General features: G+C 40.9%; 1 protein-coding gene across 2 annotated transcripts in view; it reads right to left on the bottom strand.

Moving 5' to 3' along the window:
* LOC105475105 (tubulin folding cofactor A) overlaps positions 1 to 9,840 on the bottom strand; it is an 83,962-nt gene extending 74,122 nt beyond the window's left edge. The window contains exon 1 of one of the 2 annotated variants that reach the window (XM_071098789.1): positions 9,673 to 9,840. In XM_071098789.1, the coding sequence (XP_070954890.1) occupies positions 9,673 to 9,830 (158 nt within the window). In that variant the 5' untranslated portion in view covers positions 9,831 to 9,840. The remainder of the gene's footprint in view (positions 1 to 9,672) is intronic. The other variant, XM_011730101.3, reaches the window with a different exon arrangement.
* Between the last annotated feature and the right edge of the window lie 10,641 nt (positions 9,841 to 20,481).

Raw genomic sequence — 20,481 nt, 5'->3', positions numbered from 1 at the left:
AACTAGAATTAAAGAGTCTATTCTAGTTAATTCTAGGTAAACTACAAAAACTTTTTGATAGAACTGTAATAATTTTTAAATTTTCCACAATAGACTAGTCTCTTCCTAGTTTAAAAAATGTAAAATTGTTGCTTTTAAACAAATCCTTGATATATTTTCGTATATTTTATATCTCCAATAAAATAAAAATACTATCCTGAAAAATGTCTAATTATTTGAGGGTGGTTATTACTTGAGAGGTTGTTTCTCTTTTCTTTCTCCATTTCTAAGTCTCTCACTTTCATTTATAAAGCAAACTTTTATTTCCAGTCTCTTGATGTGTTTCCCCCTCATAAACCCTTTTCTGGTTTCCTCCAGTCCTTAACTCAATTGACAAATATCTATTAAGTGTCTATTTGTTGAAAAACAATTCTGTGAAAAGCAATGATATTATTAGACATCATCCCTTTGAAAAGATGTGAAGAACTTTCTGGCCTTAAGAAAATCTTTGTATACTTTGATATAGTGCAGTGTCTTCAGAACTTAACATTGCAGATTTGGAGATCAAAATTATAATACTATACTAGTAATGTAAGTTCAAATACACTTCTGCAGACTTGTAGGTCTTCAAAAATTTCATAGAGTACAAATGTATTTCAGGCAACAAATGACTTATTAAAATCATGACATTAGTATTATTCAGAAGCTGAGGAACATTTAATGAAAAAGCTGATGCCTACTTGCTCCAATGTCCTTTATAGACAAATAAACCCTGGGTTAGAATACACACACACAGAGCTCCATAACATACTTGTGGAAGTGAAAGGATCTCAACAACAACAAACAGAGAACTCAGTTAAAAAACATTAAGGAGGATTTGGAAATAACTATAATCCAGCACTAGAATTGTAACAATGTCTTGTAATCATTGTGTGAATCATTTATAGATTGAGTTTCTGCAAAACTCACTTGACTACTCTTCCCTACAATAAACTTAATGATAGTCCAATAAAAAAGCAAAACTGGCCTTGTCACATTGTACTAATGATACAGATACAGTGTTTTTTAAGCATTAAAAGTACAAATAATTGATATAAACTGAAGATTTTTTTTTGCTGGGCCTTGGGGGTAGGGAATCACTGCCTCAGCAATGATCACAAAAAGATCATTACAAAGTCTTAGAAATTACTCAAAAACACAAGGTTCATACTCTTCCTTTCTCCCTCCACAGACAATCAGTGAACAGAACAAGCAACTAAAACACAAGGTTTTATCACAATTTAAACTAAAGCAAGTTCCACGGTCTCTCCTGGGGATCAGTAACCATTCATCCTTAAGTCCTCATCCACACTGTTGATAATCTACAGAAAAGTAACAAAGATGCTGCTGCTGCTATGGTTTGAATGTTTGTATCCCTCCAAAATTCACACTGAAACTTTATTTCCAATGCTACAGTATTAAGAGATGGGGCCTTTAGAAGGTGATTAGGTAATGAGGGCTCCTCCCTTGTAAATGGGATGAAGGCCCTTATAAAAGAGGCTTCACACAGCCTTGGGCCCTTTAATGCCTTCTGCCATGTGAAGACAGTGTTCAGGACACCATCCCAGAAGCAAGAGACCAGGCCCTCACCAGACACTTGCTGGCCTCTTCATCTTGGATTTCCCAGTCTCTGGAACTATAAGCAATAAATTTCTATTATTTATAAATTACCCAGCCTCAGGTATTTTTTTATAGCAGCACAAATGAACGAAGATAGGCTTTAATGATAAAAATGAGAGCAGTTAGCATTTATTGAACATTGACTACATATCAGGCATTTGGGCTAAGTGCTTTACATGATTACTTTATTTAATTCTCCTAACAATACAAAAAAAAAAAAAGGTACTTTCATTAACCCCATGTTCCAGCTAAGAAAACTGGGGCTTTTAAAGGCTAAGTAACTTTCCCAGGGTCACATACGTAATAATGTGTAGTAAGTGGAGGCTGGGAGCCCATCTGTTTAACTCTCACTGCAAGAATAAATAACTATAGTAACTATTATGCTGTAATACAGTAATTGATTCAGTGGCTCTCTACTGCTTATCCGATCAGGTTCAAAATCCTTATAAAGGAAGATTTCATTCTTTCATCTGCTCATTGCAAAGACTTTTACTGAGTATTATGTGCCAACACCACACCAGATGATTCAAAGACAGTAAGATGTAGGTTCTGAATGAGGCTGCTAAATGAGTGATCTTTGGATTAGTTAGACCTATGACAAGTCACTAAGAGAAAAAAATCAGTTCTATTTGGACACAACATCACAATAGAACATTATTATGTTATTTTATAAATGTATTACTGGAAGTAGAATACTAGAATAGCCATCACATACATCACATATCTAAGCATTTACTGTCTTAAGAGTTTTAGACTGGCATTATTAATAAAATTTTCCAACCTTGCTTATTACAGATTTTCAAAATTTCCAACCAAACAAAAAAATACAATGAAAAAAACAAAACACCCATACACACACAGGGCAAAGGATCTTTCATCTCCACATTCAACCTGGAAAATAAAATACCCTGTGTTGGGAAAACTGTGATGATGAGAGGCCTTAGCCTTCTCCCTTTCCAGCTTGCAGAGACGTCTGATTGCCTGCTATATTGCTCCTAAGAGTGACTACTTGCCAAGTAGTTGGCAGAATGCGGTGAAGAGCTGACCACCTGCAATCCATTTTGACATGGCCTCTGACCACCACTTTGGAGAACTGAATACATTACAGAAATTCCTAAAGGAATTAGCTAAATTTCAAAGGAGGAAGGTAACCATCTGGCTGAACTTAGCAATGGGGTACAGTGTAAAATAGGAGAAAAGAAAACAAAGCTAGCAAATCTTACAGGAATAATTTACAGGACTATGTTCTTAACCTCTCCCACATACTGTCCACCATACTTCTATGCATCATTGCTTTAAATATAAGAAGTATATAAACAGCTAAAGCTAATGGGGGGAAACTTTATGTCTACTTAAGTATATGTGTTATTTGCATTCTTCACTTTTTATATCAGTATAATACATATTGAACTAATAGTGTAGAGATTTTACATACCTTTTATGTTGTCTTCATGCCTGCTACACATAGCATATACACCATACACAGTTGTATATGAGAGATGTAGATATAAACAAACTTGGGAAGATGCCATGGTTTGGGAACAGTGCTTGCTTTATTAAACAAAAAAAAAAAAATCAATACAATTTCCCCACAGGTTCATGATGTAAAATTCTATAATCAAGGCTTGTAGATTTGTAATTATGGTATGTCAGCTACATTTAAACAAGAGTGTTAAAAGACTGTTAAAGTTAAACTAACACAATTGCAGTGTGAATTGTCCTAGTCTCATTCTAATCTACTGGTGTCACTTTCATTTAATCAGAAGAAAACTATGGGCCAATGTCAGTGCTATTTCCAATGCCCTAACATTCTTTGTTCACATTGGATTTTAAGCCATTACCAATCCAAAATGGTTATAAAAAGATATATTTAAGAAAGTATTTTTAATCAATTCATTCACTCACCAGTGAGCTAGTTTAACAGGCTTTATTGAAAGTAAGTTGGCTTTAAAGTTAAATAATCTTTTATGTTAAATTATTATGAGTGTTTTTTACTTGTAGAATAATTTCTTGAATTTACCACAAGTCTAATAAAAAACAAACTTTTTTGTAAACACAAATCCCACTTGGAAACTTTTGGTGGATATAAGTCACTTAGCTGAAATACTACATTTAGAAAATATCAATTCTATATTTTCTCCTACTTTAGTAAAAATTATTTTCTAAATCATTAATAATTTAAATACAGAACAAAAGCTACTCTGTCAATGATTCACATTTACACCATGCACTTAAGTTTTAAATTAAGGTACAACATACAGTTGTACTACCTGCAAATAGCCTCCAAATAAATCACACAACACATAAAACAGAGCTATGTTCGCTAGTTATAGAAGAGGGGCAATCATTCCGGTTTGCCTGGGACTTTCCCAGTTTTAGCAGTGAAACCACATCCTGGGGAACCCCTCAGTCTCAGGCAAACTGGGATAATTGATGCCACCTAGATATCCCCCCGCTCCCCACCTCCCCCCCAAAAAAACAGAGTGTTCAACAGTTCTGTGCTGGGGGAAAAAACTGAGTATTATTTGGTAACTCTCTGCTAGGGCTGCCAGATTAGTTAGTTGTGATCCTGTCACAGATATCAACTGGTCTAGCAATCTGATAATAACACAGATCCAAATCTTTAAAAAAAAAAAAAAAAAAAAAAGAGCCAGACACACCCAAACCTGCCAACTAATACCTACTACCAGTGAGTCACATGTGAACAAAGGCTGCTGCTCAAAGAAACTTAGTATAATAACCCATCTAGGGCCAGTCATGGTGGCTCACACCTATAATTCCAGCACTTTGGGAGGCCACAGCAGGCAGATCACCTGAGGTCAGGAGTTCAAGATCAGCCTGGCCAACATGGCAAAACCCTGTCTCTACTAAAAAATACAAAAATTAGCCGGTCATGGTGGCCGGCACCTGTAATTCCAGCTACTTGGGAGGCTGAGGCAGGGATGAACCCAGGAGGCAGAAGCTGCAGTGAGCCAAGATCACACCACTCCAATCCAGCCTGGGTGACACAGTGAGACTCTGTCTCGGAAAAAATAAAAATAATAATAATAAAATAACCCATCTAGCCTCTATTATATACATTTCTCTAGTTTCACAGCAAGAATTAGTCCTCGGGAAAAATAAAAAAGCATACATGTGACAAAATATCACAGGGTACCCTGTAAATATGTATGTGTCAACTAAAAATAACAATTAAACTATTAAAATCTTGTTGCTGGGAGGAAGATATTTAAGGAGCCCTCAGAGTCAGAGACTTAGCACCAATTCAGCCTCATTCTGTCCAACTCTCACCTTCTAAGCCATTCCTAGTATCTACACTCTTTCTTTATTCCCAGTAATCCAACCTCTCTCTCTTGAAACTCACTTCCCAGAAATCAGATGCTTTGCCTTTTACTGTACAAGGTAACAAAGTTTCTCTAGGAACAGGACACTCACTGTAAACTTCTTGCCTATTTTCCCAGGGCCTAAAAATACTGGCCCTGAAACTTGTTTCTACTTTCTAATGTGGGCTGTTATCCATTAGGTCACCTTCGCCATTTTGCCAACATGCTGAAATGACCAGCTGAAATGACCATCTTCCACGCATGGCTGGATCTCCTTGATGCCAAATACCATCATCTATTTATTGCCTGTTTCTGTATTCCCGTAACATTCAACCTGCCTGTCCACATTTCTTCCTCAGACCAACTATCAGGAACTTCTGAGTCACCTGAAGTGTTCCAGCAGATCTAATTAGAAACTAAATTAATCCACCCTTTCTAGTATAGCCTACCCAAACTGAACTCTAGGACAAATACCTAGAATATAATTTCTAGTTGCTCTCAATTTCTAGAGAGAAAATTGAAGGATCTGGGGCATGAATAATGACTTTAAACCTCTTCTTCCAAATAAAGGTTGTGACTTCCGAAGATAAATGGTGCTATGGAAAATGAACATCTAACCAGAAACAGAGTGTCAAGAACAGATTTTAAAAAGTGTTGAGAATAGGTTTCTAAACCATTGATTTAAAAAAAAAAAAAATGAACTGAATCCCTTTTACAAAACCAAGAACATGTCTGAATCATGAATTAAGATATCTTTGAAACTAATTTTGGAGAGAGGAGGAAAAAAGCATTATCTTTTAGATCCTTTTTATCATGAAAAATGTTAAACTTACGTACAGAAGAATATTGAAGCCCCATGATCATTCACTGCAACAATTATCAATATGTTGCCATTGCTGCTTCATCTATTTTTTTCTCTGCTGACATAAAATATAGATTTTTTAAAATAGGATGCAGGGTTTAAAACCTAGATGACGGGTCAATAGGTGCATCAAATCACCATGGCACATGTATACCTATGCAACAAAACTGCATGTTCAGCACATGTATCCCAGAACTCAAATAAAAATAATAATAAAATAAAATAAAAATAGGATACTAAGGCAGAAGATGGAAAGAGTCATAGTAAAATAATTTTCAGGAGAAAAATTAAAAAAGACTGTAGGGGACAATATTTATGGGGTTAGACGGTGATATACCAAGGCAAAATGGGAGTAAAAAGCAGCTAAAACAGAAGTTTTAGGGGTTTTTCTTTAATTGCATTTTAATACATAAGTGGGAAGCTATAACCCCAAATGTCAACACAGAAGTCATTTTAAAATGTATGGGAGACATTTTCATTAATTTATAAGCAATTTGAGATAATAGTAAACTATGACCATGTTTCATAAAATGATAAATTTATTTCTAAGCAGTTTACATAAGCATTGAGAACTTCTGAAAGTCAAAAACTTAGTTTATAATAATCTCAATGAGTATTTTCTCTAGAATATGTATTGTAAGCATATAACTACTTGAACTAAGTAATTTTATAAAACTAGTAGAGATCACTGGAATGAGAAATGTCAAGGTCATGTAAGTAAATGAATGGGAAACTACCATTAGAAGTCATTTTTCATGACTTTCATTCTACAGCACTCTGCAACACACCCTGATAGTTCCGCCAAATATACTGACTAAAATGACATAACCCAAGTAAGTCTGGTAAAAGTGAACAAAAGAACTCTGAGCTGAGGGATAGGGTGGATTATTTATATTTCCAAATATACATCTCAATTCCCTTCCTACTACAAATTTTAAAAATACTCTTTACGGGAGCACTGTAGCTTAAAGAAGAAAGTTGTAGATTTGAAACCTTGGTCCTTTTCCTTGTATTACCACTAACTAGTAGTGTGACTTTAGACAAAATTTTTTTTTCTTTAACTTCATGAAACCTCAGTTTCTCATATGTAAAATAGGAATCCAAACAGTATTATTAACATTTACTAGCCACTTGCTATTTGCCACATACTGTATTAAACAGTACAGCAGGCAGTTCTTGCAAACAACTGCATGAGTTGGGTCCTTGCGCTATTTTACAAATAAGGTAGAAGAGGCACAGCACAATGTAATATATTCCACAACATACAATAAAGGGAAGAATTAAGATCTGAACCCAAGCAGTCTCATTTCAGAAATGGCTGTGCATTTAACTCCTACTCACACGGTCTCCTTACTGCCTTGGCAATAAAGCTTCCAGGGAAGTACAGTGGGATGCTGTGCTAAAACTCAGAAGCATTATCTTAAAAAATGAATTCGTTCTCTCTTTTGCCTTGTCCTTCCTCTGGTGGAAATACCAATAAAAAAGGAAAGGTGGGCAGACAGGAAGAAGCCAGTTGGTTTCTTTAGTAGACATTACCACAACAGAATAACTTGCTTCTTCAGAAGTCTGTTTATCTTTTCTCTTGGAATACTTCATCAAAAAGTTTGCTCCTCTTGGGTCTGAACAATAAAGTTCTAATGAACATTGAAGTGTCTACCAGCACTCAGGAGTGTAAACTAAAAATAAAATTCTAAGCTCCCCAACCGTCTGAATGGACCCCTCCTCTCAACCAAGGGCGTTCTAAAGTTATCCAGAAAAACTAATTCAGGCCATGATGGGAAGAGGGGGTCAGACTTGTCTCATTATACCTTCCTCCCTTTGGAACTCAGGAACAATTGAGCAGCATTAACATTAAAACAGATCTTAAGGCTTTTTGTAGCAATAAGACACCAAATTCCAGCCTTACTCTAATATGGCATCACAGGAGAGCTAGCAGGATCTGAAAGAAAGAAAAGCATTTTACTCTAAAATAGATATCTTTTACGTATTTTGAGTTGGCCCTGCAAAGATGTCTCTTACGGGGAAAATCTGCATTCTGTAGAGAATCCTCTTCCTTGTCCAGGTCTTTTTCCTGATCCAGGAGAAAATTAACTAGGAGTCTGGGACCTTTTTAAGTCTGATAAGAAACATCAGAAATCTAGTCTCTTTGAAGCCTGCTACCTGGAGGCTTCATCTGCCTAATAAGAACCTTAATCTCCACAACCCCTTTATTTTAACCCAGACACATTCCCTTGTATTGATTCCAGGTCTTAAGACAATCTCTTTCAACCAATTGCCAATTGGAAAACCTCCTATAACTTGGAACTGCCCCCAGCCCCCTTTGGGTTGTCCTGCCTTTCCAGATCAAACCAAAGTACATGGTACATGTATTGATTGATGTCTTCCGTCTCCCTAAAATGTATAAAACCAAGCTGTAGCCTGACCACCTTGGGCACATGTCATCAGGACCTCCTGAGGCTGTCACAGGCATATCCTTAACCCCGGCAAAACAAACTTCTAAATTGATTGAGACCTGTCTCAGGTAAACTTTTTTGGTTTACAGGAATTTGAGCAAATTACAGGACTGCACTACCCATAAGTTTGTGAAAGGAAAAATAAATCTCAGGACCCCAAAAATCACTAAGCCAAAAAGAAAAGTCAAGCTAGGAATTGCATCAAGCAAACCTGTCTCTCATTTTATTTCTGAATAAGAGTCACAAAGATTTAAAAAAAAAGAAAGCTAAATACCTCCCTGACGATTTGCCCACAAGGAAATTCCTGTGGGCCTCATGATCTTCATTCTAAAACAGTTCTGTTGTATTTCACCCTGGCATTGGAAATTGATAGCTTATCTTCACAGATATGGGGCAAAGGACAGAACTCAAAGTCAGCCCCTACCCACCTGAGACAACTGGGTATCTGCTTCCTCTGCCCTACTGTATATGTAAAATCGCAGATTCATTTAGCAGACTAAGGCATAAGTGACTATTCTTCCACCCCCTCACATGTAAACCGTGTATTAAGTGAAAAGCAGATCAAAGATTCAAAAGAATGCGACCATCTGTTTCTTATCTATGACCTGGATGCCGCCCACCCTTCCAGTTGTCCCGACTTTCTGGAGGGAACCAAGGTACACCTTACACTTTGACTAATATCTGAGGTCTCCCTAAAATGTATTAAACCAAGCTGTGCCCCAACCGCCTTGGGCACATGTCATCAGGACCTCCTGAGGCTGTGTCATGGGCACGTCCTTGGCAAAATAAACTTTCTAAATTAATACCTGTCTCAGATACTCCTGGTTCACAGGTTATTTCAAGAGCATCTCACAGCCTCTTCGGGGAGTCTGACTGGAGAAAGTGAGGCCACATTAAGTTTGCTGAGTGTGCTAGAAGTTCAGGCCCAGTTCTCAAAGCCTGCCAGTCACGCCAGCCATGTTAGGCCACACGGCTCCACTACGGTCTCTTTTTTGACGAAGCAAGGATCCTTGGCGTCCCCCTAAACTTCAGAGCCTGCTTTCAAGTCCACTTGAGAGCACATCTGGTATCCGCCTCCCCTGGTCAAGTTCAGCAAGGAGACGCCGGCGCACGCACACAGGAGGCAAGGCATCAGGGCCCGGCTCGCCCTCCCGCCTCCCCAGGCCGCGGCCCACCCCCTCCCCACAGCGGGCGCCGAGAGACCGGCCCGTCGCCGACTCTCGTCGCAAATCCGAGCGGCTAGTGAGTGGAGAGGACGGGAAGCGGCGTGCGAGGCCGGCGGGCTCGGGCGCGGCCTGGAGTTCGGAGCCCGCCTCGGGCCTGCGCTCCGCTCAGCCTCGCAGGCCGCCACGAGGCGACGAAGAGGAGGTGCAGGGCGCCGCTAACGGCTCCTTACCGCTTCACCACGCCGGTCTTGATCTTGATCTGTCTCACGCGAGGTTCGGCCATGGTCCCTAGAGCGCCGCGGGAAGGAGGGGCGAAGAACCGGGGTAACCGTGGAGGGCGACGCGCAGAGGCGGTGGCTATATGGGCATGGCCGGCGACCCGGCGCATGCGCAGGCTGCGCGGCCCGGCGTCCCCGCCACGCCCCGCGGGGCGGGTTTTTTCCTGGAGGGTGGTACCCCGCACCCGCCGTCCGCTGCCCGCGCCCTCTTACCCCTGGTGGAACGTTCCCTCCTGTCGCTCGTACTGCCCTCCTTTTTAGTTCAGGCGTAAGTTACGCTATCCCGGTCTCCACAGCCTGGGCCTTTGGGGAAACTAACGTCTCTCTGGGACGTTGCTTTGCGGGATTATCTGCTTAACGGACGGAGTGACCTAAAAAATGTATTAAGGGTATTTTCGATGCCATTATCTGGTGTCAAATGGGGCGAAGTGATGCATGTGTAATGAAATAAACTTCCATCATGCATGCAGTCAAGAAAATCCTTGCCCTTTTCCTCAAATCCCTGCAAGAAGGTTTGTAGATAATGTGGCTTTCAAAGGAAATAACTAATAAAACTTCCTCAAATAATCACCTCTAGTGTATCCTAAATATTTAACTTACAAGAATGTGTGTGGCACACAAAAGCTTGGGCTTCCTGATCAGACCAACCGGCTTACATTCGGGGTTCCACCCTTTAATAAATAGCTAGACAACACTGATACCTATGCTGTTTAGCCTCGCAGCTGATCAGTCTACAAAATGGAAATAATAATGCCCATTTTACAGATTAGGTGTAAGGGTTAAAACACCTAGGTCATTGTCTGACGCATGGTAGATGCTGAACGACATTTGACTATTTTAAATGTTCAAAAATATATTTGTTGCATAAAATGAGGCACATCTCCAGTGAGCTCTAGCAGTCCCTTCCTGAGAGTCTCCTGAGGAATACAGGACAAAATCGCCCTTTTTACAATTGCTTTTCTTTTCTTTTTCTTCTTCTTTTCTTTTCTTTTTTTTTTTTTTTTTTTTTTTTTTTTGAGACGGAGTCTTGCTCTGTCACCCAGGCTGGAGTGCAGTGGCCGGATCTCAGCTCACTGCAAGCTCCGCCTCCCGGGTTTACGCCATTCTCCTGCCTCAGCCTCCCGAGTAGCTGGGACTACAGGCGCCCGCCACCTCGCCCGGCTAGTTTTTTTTGTATTTTTTAGTAGAGACGGGGTTTCACCGTGTTAGCCGGGATCGTCTCTCGATCTCCTGACCTCGTGATCCGCCCATCTCGGCCTCCCAAAGTGCTGGGATTACAGGCTTGAGCCACCGCGCCCGGCCTTTTTTTTTGAGACAGATTCTCACTCTGTCGTGCAGTGGCTTGATCTCGGCTCACTGCAACCTCCGCCTCCCGGGTTCAAGCGATTCTCCTGCCTCAGCCCCCAGAGTAGCTGGAATTACAGGTGGGTTCCACTATGCCTAGATAATTTTTTTTTTCTTTTGCATTTTCAGTAGAGACAGGGTTTCACCATGTTGGCCAGACTGGCTAGAACTCCTGACCTCAAGTGAGGCCCACCTCACCCTCCCAAAGTGCTGGGATTACAGTCGCGAGCCACCGAGCCCAGCCCCTTTTTAAAATTTCTTGGTACCATCCTTCAAGGACACCTATATGACTGTCCTTTTCCTTCCCTATGCCTGACTTACTCATTTTCACTTTCATGACTGGTCCTGGAATCCCTTTCTATCCTGCCAGCCCAAGGCCCTTACTTTAAATCCAGGATCAAAACTGGGCAAAGTCTACCATGACTCACTCCACTTGTTCAGTCTTCCCTGGATGCTTTGGAGTCACCCAGTAGTCATCATTATTTTTAGTATATTTCTGTTTAAAATTATTGTTTGGGTCCTTCACAAGGGTTTTGTTCAGCTTCCTAGTTATAAATCCTGGATTATAAACATCTTTAGAGGCAAGAATCTTGTCTTCCATAAATCTTCCTTCCCCAACCTCCTCCACCTGTGTTTTGTACACCATGGGCACAAAATTCAATAAATATTTTTATTCTGCTGGCTGGTATACTGAAGTGCAATTCCAAGTGACACAGCAGCACTGTGAAATACTGGAGGGACGGGTAGATAAAACACAATAGCAAACTTACCAAAGCAAAATGACACGCACATATAAACACACAAAAGCAGCAGCTACAAGCCACAAACCAAAAGATGGTGAAGCTAGGGCTTTTGCTACTGTTATGGTCTTTCCTTTGATTAGGTAGCAAAAACCATGTAACTCGTCATATTTTCCTTTTTTGCTTTGGTTTCAAGAAGCTCAGAGCTCAGTGTGGTGCTAATTTGCAAGAGTTTCTCTCAAACTAGGTTTCCCAATACAAATACCTGCTATTTCCCCCCAATCCCCAACTCTGCCTCCCTCCTTTTGCCCCCTTTCTCTTTGTTTTAATTGTAATTTAATTTAATTTGTATCTATGCCTTTTGCATCTATGCATTTGTATCTATGCATTTGTATCTATGCCTTTATTATTAATCAATAATCAGTGAATGTCAGCAGCCAAAAGACCTCTGTTACTACTGCTATTGTGTGTATCCGGGCCCATTCCCAGGCTCTGGAGGACACTTTGTGAGTTTATCTATGTCTGTGTGTACAGTTGACCCTTGAACAACATTTTTGAATTGTGCAGGCATGTCAGAGGTGTTTGAACCAAAGCAACTCCATCTTGAATAGGGGCTGGGTAATATGAGGCTGAGATCTGCTGGGCTCTGTTCCCAGGAGGTTAGGCATTCTTAGTCACAGGATAAGATGGGAAGTTGGCAGGACTTGTTTCACAAGACACAGGTCACAAAGACCCTGCTGATAAAACAGGATGCTGTAAAGAAGCTGGCCAAAACCCACCAAAACCAAGATGGTGACAAAAGTGTCTTCTGGTTGTCCTCACTGTTCATTATATGCTAATTATAAAGTATTAGCATACTAAAATAAACTCCCACCAGCACCCTGACTGTTTACAAATACCATGGCAACACCTGGAAGTTACCCTATATGGTCTAAAAAGGAAAGGAACCCTCAGTCCCAGGAATTCCCTACCCCTTTCCTGGAAAGCCTGTGAATAATCCACCCCTTATTTGGCATATAAGAAACAACTGTAAGTATACTCAGTCAAGCAGCCCATGCCACTGCTCTATGCAGTAGCCATTCTTTTATTTCTTTACTTTCTTAATAAACTTCCTTTCACTTTGTGGACTTGCCCCAAATTCTTTCTTGTATGAGATACAAGAACCTGCTCCTGGGGTCTGGATGGAGACCACCTTCTGGCAACAGGCCCACTTAGAAGGAGTTTTTTCAATAAATGCAGTCAGCCCTCCATATTGGCAGATTTTGCATCCACAACCAGACATGGATGGAAAATACAGTATTCCCAGGATGCAGAAACCCACGTATAGGCAAGGCCCACTTTTCTGTGGGTTTCTTAGGGCCAGCTGGGGACCTTCAGTATTAACTCAAGCATGAATTTTGACATCCATAGTGGTTCTGTAACCAATACCCCACAGATACCAGGGGACGACCATTCTATATTGTATTCTTGAGTCTATGGGTTAAGATTAGGGAGTTTGGCCTCGCCTTTAAGGATAAAAATCAGAAAGACTTGTTTCAGATTTCAGGAGTTTATGGTAGTGGTTAAGAATGTGAACCCTGGGACTAGACCGGCTGGTGTCAAATCCTAGCTCTGCATCTTACTAACTGTGTAATGTTGGACAAGTTACTTAACCTCTCTAGGCCCCAGTTTCTTCATCTGTAAAATGTAGATGATGAAAAACTTAAATGAGCTAATAATTGTACAGTGCTTAGGATAGTGCTGGTACTTATTAAGCCCCACATTAATGTAAACCAAAATAAAATTATAAACCCCCACCCCACCCTGGGCTATCTGAATGGACCCCTCCTCTCAGCCAAGGGCATTCCAAAGTTAACCTGAAAAACTAGTGCAGCCCATAAAGGGAAGGGGGAATCAGACATGCCTCAGGGGGAATCAGACAAGCACAGTTGACCATTAACAAGTGACCTTAAGACCAATAGATTAGACTCTGTAAGTCTGATAAGAAATATTTGCAATCAGGCTGGGTGCAGTGGATCACGCCTGTAATCCCAGCACTTTGGGAGGCCAAGGCAGGTGGATCACCTGAGGTTGGGAGTTCCAGACCAGACTGACCAACATGGTGAAACCCTGTCTCTACTAAAAGTACAAAATTAGCCAGGCATGGTGGTGCATGCCTGTAAACCCAGCTACTCGGGAGGCTGAGGCAGGAGAATCAGTTGAACCCAGGAGGCGGAGGTTGTGGTGAACTGAGATCACACCATTGCACTCCAGCCTGGGCAACAAGAGTGAAACTCTGTCTCAAAAAAAAAAAAAAAAAAAAGGAAATATTTGCAATCTATTCTCTCTTAAGCCTGTTACATGGAGGCCTCATCTGAATGATAAAACCTTGGTGTCCACAAGCCATTATCATAACCCAGACACCCCTTTCTATTGATTCCTGATTTCTAGATAATAACTCTTTCAACCAATTGCCAGTCAGAAAATCTTTGAATCTGCCTATGTCCTGGATGACCCCCCGTTTCCAGTCATCCCACCTTTCTAGACTGAACCAATGTACATCTTACATGTATTGATTGATGTCTTACGTCTCCCTAGAATGTGTAAAACCAAGCACATTTGGCCACTGAGGTACCTCGGACCAGTACCTGGCCACCTTGGGCACATGTTCTCAGGATCTCCTAGGGCTATGTCACGGCCCATTGGTCACTCATATTTGGGTCAGAATAAATCTCTTGAAATATTTTACAGAGTTTAACTCTTTTTGTCAACATAAAGTTTGTTAAATGAATAAGTCATTTTGGAAAGAGGTCCCAAATAAGAAACTAACAGCACAGTAGAATTCACATACATATGAATATAAAAATGTACAAATTGTCATTAATGATATCATGCTGAATTCATGTCTGATTCATAATTTTGTATGAAAAGGACTCATGTTTGACTTATTCACCACTGTATATGTAGCAAAGCCTTATGCACAGCAGTTAATAAATATTTCTTGAATGTAAATAAGTGCTGTTTGAAAAATCCTTTTGTTTTCCATTTAATAAAATGTCACAGAGACTTCCCATCGCAGCAAGATGACTACTAAGACAACCTGAATCCCCACTTCCCCACACACACTATCTTCCTCTGGGCTTTGCTCCTTTGGGTCTGGATTCTGAGGAGGTAGGCTGACGGAAGGTCATTTCAGGTCAGTTCAGGAGAGTACTAACTGTAGGGAGGCCTACAGAATCTAGGCAGGGAGATACCCTCCAGCATTTGAAATGGAAACTAACTGAGCTGCATTTCTCACTGTCTCGCACCCTTTTGTTCTGTTATCCTTAAACCTAATTGAATACTGTTTAAATATTCCAGCCTGGCCTCAGGGGAACTACAGGAATAAGTTTATAAAGATCTTTACAAGGGATAAGTCCATCCACCTTTGAGATTAGGGTTGAAGAGATCTGAGAGATTAACAGCACTGAGTGAAAAAGAAAAGTCTAGCATCTCCTCTTGGAGTGATAATTCTTGCTCTGCCAATCTTGGAAGGTTGAGGCACTGTAGTTGACCCTTGAACAACACAGTGGTTAGAGTTGTCAACCCCCTGTGCAGTCGAAAATCACGTATAACTTTGGACTCACCAAAATCCTAGCTACTAATAGCCTACTGTTGATTGGAAGCCTTACCAATAACATAAACAGTCAATTAACACATATTTATATGTCATATATAGGATGTATTGTATTCTTACAATAAAGCAAGCTAGAAGAAAAAATGTTACTAAGAAAATCATGAGGGGCCGTGCACGGTGGCTCAGACCTGTAACCCCAGCACTTTAGGAGGCTGGAGTGGGCAGATCACTTAGGGTCAGGAGTTTGAGATCAGCCTGGCCAACATGATAAAACCCCATCTCTACTAAAAATACAAAAATTAGCCAGGTGTGGTGTCAGGCACCTGTAATCCCAGCTATTCAGGAGGCTGAGGCAGGAGAATCACTTGAACCTGGAAGGTGGAAGTTGCAGTGAGCTAAGATCGCGCCACTGCACTCCATCCTGGGTGACAGACCAAGACTCTGTCTCAAAAAAAAAAAAAAAAAAAAAAAAAGACAGAGAGAGACATATATTTACTATTCATTAAGTGGAAATGCATCATCATACAGGTCTTCATCCTTGTGTCTTCATATTGAGTAAGCTGAGGAGGAGGAAGAAGAGGGGTTGATAGAGGTGAAAGAAGTTGGAGTGGGAGGAAAAGAAAGCAGGAGAGGCAGGCATACTCAGTGTTACTGCTATTGAAAAAAATCTGTGTATAAGTGGACCTGCACAGTTCAAACCTATGTTGTACAAGGTCAACTGTATTTTATTAAAGAATACTGAAAAAGGCCGGGCGCGGTGGCTCAAGCCTGTAATCCCAGCATTTTGGGAGGCCGAGACGGGCGGATCACGAGGTCAGGAGATCGAGACCATCCTGGCTAACACGGTGAAACCCCGTCTCTACTAAAAAATACAAAAAACTAGCCGGGCGAGGTGGCGGGCGCCTGTAGTCCCAGCTACTCGGGAGGCTGAGGCAGGAGAATGGTCTAAACCCGGGAGGCGGAGCTTGCAGTGAGCTGAGATCCGGCCACTGCACCCCAGCCTGGGCGACAGAGAAAGACTCTGTCTCAAAAAAAAAAAAAAAAAAAAAAGAACACTGAAGACTCCCTTACAAATGAGAGGTGTTTTCCCCATAAACTTACTGGGCTGTGAACTCACAGTTCTTGCCATCCCCTCACACCATTCTTTCCCACTAGACTCCAAGTTCCTCAAGATTAGAGACCACATTACATTCATCTTGGTATCCCCAGCATCAAGCTTAATGCCCAGTGCCTAGTAGATGCACAGTACATATAATAAAAATCAAGGGTGGAACTGAGATAGATTTCTAATTTTGACAAAAACAATAGACTGGTCATGTTTTTATCCTCCTGAAACTATGAAGCAACCTGTATGCAAGGAGCCTTCTGCAGTGCTCCAGGACTCAATGTACAGTTACTGTGATATTTTATTTCTATTCAATAAAACCAAGTAGCCAACTGGAGAACACACCCCTAGAGAGATTACTTAAATAAGGAAGTATTAATATCATTGATAAAAGTATATTTTTGTGAAATATCTCTGATAATTACCTCTAGATGCCTGAGAGACCTAGAAAGATCCCCTTCCTTCCCTTCCACTTGTACATCTTTTCAAATTCTTTCAGTCCTGCCTCTTGCTGGAGCCCCTGCAGTGGCACCTAGTCACTTTCAGGCTTTGCATGAGTACAACATGATAGTGCCTTACTTCAGGCCCAAGACATGTGCACCCATGACACAGGAAACAGAACAGGGGAACAGGAGCCTATGGATCAGTGACTCCCCTTTAGTTCTGCAGGCAGCAGATGGCTCTAAGACACATTCCATAAGGCCCTCAGATGATCCCATGGAATCAAGCACCAGTCATGTATAGCAAGGGCAAACTCAATAACCCACCTTTGCATTGGCTTTTCCTCTTTCTCTTTCTGACCTACCCATTCCTCAATCCTGGCCCCAGAATCACTTTCTGAATAAGTAGGGTAGTAACTGCACTTGGAAATACCATTCCAGTTCATTCATTCAGTAATTCAGAATGCTGCCAGCTTTGAATGGGACACAGATCAAGAGTGGACTCTGCTTCCAGTCTAGGCTTCAGTGCAAGCTCACTTGCCATGACCCAGCAGATCTAATGATGCTGATGTATCTGTTGGGTAAGGATACTGCCTATGAAGATTCTGTTAAACCCTAAGAGGGGAGAATCATATAGACCATGCCCACTGTGGTAGAGAAGTGCTCACTTTTTGAGGGACAACTCCAGAAATGCCCCTGGGCCCCGGGAGAGACTTAGAAATCAAAGACCTAAAAGAAACAAAACTTGCAATCACAGAAAAAGAAATCTAGGGAAGAGGCCAGGAGTATACATAAAGTGTGTGATTTCTGTGTCTCCTGAATACTCACTGAAGAATATCTACCTCTGTGGAGACACTTAATAACCAAGTAGACAGAATGACTTGTCCTATGGATGTCAACAGCCTGTCTTCCCAGCTACCTCAGTGCTGGTCTATGAAGAGAGTAGTCATAGCTGCAGGGGTGCAAGCTGTGGTAGGCAGCCTGTATGATGGCCATCAAGGATTCCTGCCTCCCGGCATTCTTGCCCTTGTGTAATCTCCTCTCCATATTAACTCAATTTTGATAAAAAGAATATGGCAGAAGTGACAATTATCACTTCTGATATCAGGTTAGTAAAAGGGCTTCCATCATGGGTGCTATTTCTCATTTTTTTCTTGGGTTGCTCATGCTGGGGGTAGCCAGTTGCAATGTCATGAGGCAGTCCTGTAAAGAGGCCCATGTGATGAGGAACTAAGGCCTACCAACAACAACATGATCGAGTTTAGAAGAGAATCCCTCCGAGTTGAGCCTTCAGATGAGACCACAGCCCCACACTACATCTTGACTGCAATCTCTTGAGATAACTTGAGGCAGAGGGACCCAGCTTAACAGTACCCAAATTCCTGACCCACAGAAACTATGAGATAATAAATATTTCTTGTTTTTAGCTGATAACTTTTGGGGTAATTTGTTATGTGGCAATAGATAACTAATACAGGGATTATGAATGGGCTCTCTTCTATGAAGGCTGATCTAGCTACTGCTACTGCTGACCAGTGGTAGAGTCCACTGAAGCTGAGCATATGCATACTCTATGACCCACAAATTCTCCAAGTATCTAGCACAAATGCTTACACATGTTTACCAAAAGACATATACAAGTATGTTCATGGGAGCACTGTTTATAACAACCAGAAACTGGAACTAATACAACTCTGTGGCTTGCCCTTTCACTCTCTGATTAGTGTGTTCGATGAACAAAAGTTTTCAGTTTTAGATTTAGGTTTTAGTAGTCTAACTACTACATTTTTGTCTATAGTTAGTGCTTTTTATATCCTATTTAAGAAATATTCATCTACAAGCAAAGATCAGGAAGATATTATCCTATGTTTTATTTTAAAGAGATTTTTGTTATTTTAACTTTCACATTTAGATCTACATTCCATCTAGAATTCATGTTTGTGCATGGTGTGGGGTAGAAGTTAATATTAAATATTTTTCTGGCCCAGTGCAGTGGCTCATGCCTGTAATCTCAGCAGTCAGATGGCTTGAGTCCAGGAGTTTGAGACCAGCCTGGGCAGCATGGCAAAACCCCATCTCTATAAAAAGTACAAAAATTAGCTGGGCATGGTGGTACATGCCTATAATCACAGCTACTTAGGAGGCTGAAGTGGGAGGATCACTTGAGCCCGGGAGGTGGAGGCTGCAGTGAGCTGAGATTGCCCCACTGCACTCCAGCTTCAGCAACAGAGTGAGACCCTGCCTCAAAAACAAATATTTTTTCCTACGTGGACTTATCATTTTTTAAAGCCTTCCTTATTCTGTGCTTTCTATCCTAGTTATTTGTTTATTTATTATTTTTGAGACAGAGTTTCACTCTTGTTGCCCAGGCTGGAGTGCAATGATGCAGTCTTGGCTCACTGCAACCTCTGCCTCCCCAGTTCAAGAGATTCTCCTGCCTCAGCCTTCCAAGTAGCTGGGATTACAGACATGTGTCACCATACTTGGCTAATTTTGTATTTTTAGTAGAGACAGGGTTTCTCCATGTTGGTCAGGCTGGTCTCAAACTCCCAAAATCAGGTGATCTGCCTACCTCTGCCTCCCAAAGTGCTGGGATTACAGGTGTGAGCCACCACACCCGGCCTCTACACTATTTATAAGTTGTTATTGGCACCTATGGTAGATTGTATTAACTCGCTCACCCCAGTAGCCATTCCCAGTACTCTTCTTCCTTGCTTCCATTGCAGGGTCAACTTCCTCAACTTTCCTTGTAGCTAGATGTAGCCAGGTGCATAATTCTGGGCAATTGGGCATAAGTGGAAATAAGTAGGTGGCTGCTGGAAATGCTTTGGATTTGTTGATGAAAGGGACAAATACCAGGAGGAGCTGCCTCTTTCCTACTTCTTTCATGAAAATAGATAGAATAAGTGGAGCTTAAAAATTCATCTTTCATTTATGACAGAAAGACAACAATTTTAGAGATGCCAATCCTCACATCATTGAGCTGTTGAACCAAACTTGCAGCTGCCTATCTCTAATCACCTTGTGTGAGAAAAACAAATCTTATTTGTTTGAGCTACTGATCGTGAGATTTCCATTACTTGCAACCAAAGGGATTTTCTACGTGATACAGAATCCATTAGAGCTCCATGTGTATGTCTCTTCTTTGGAGGAAAAATACTTTTGAGAACAAAAATACCTCCAATTGTGGCTTTCTGTAATTTGCCGTATCCTTATTGTATGTATGTACGTATGTATTAAATACACAACTTAAATGGCTACAGGTCACAAAGCATGGATGTTGGAGAGCTGCACATTTTAAACAATAGGAATTATACATCAGCAACAAAAGAATATAATCCTTTTGTCAGTGACTTACAGAGGACCTTATTTACAGCTGAACAGGTATTTGATATAACAATTCATCGTTCTGACACATATAGCAATCATTATGTGCAGTTTTTAATGCATCATGTTATAGTAGCTCAGCCCATGCTGTAATACTGTGTAACATAAATTTTGCCAAAAGAAATGACATTACATGACACTGACTTTTAA

This window comes from Macaca nemestrina, chromosome 6 (assembly GCF_043159975.1).
Source record: "Macaca nemestrina isolate mMacNem1 chromosome 6, mMacNem.hap1, whole genome shotgun sequence".
Taxonomy (NCBI): Eukaryota; Metazoa; Chordata; class Mammalia; order Primates; family Cercopithecidae; genus Macaca; species Macaca nemestrina.
Note: the sequence above shows the minus strand (reverse complement) of the source record. Positions and strands in the feature narration are given on the sequence as shown.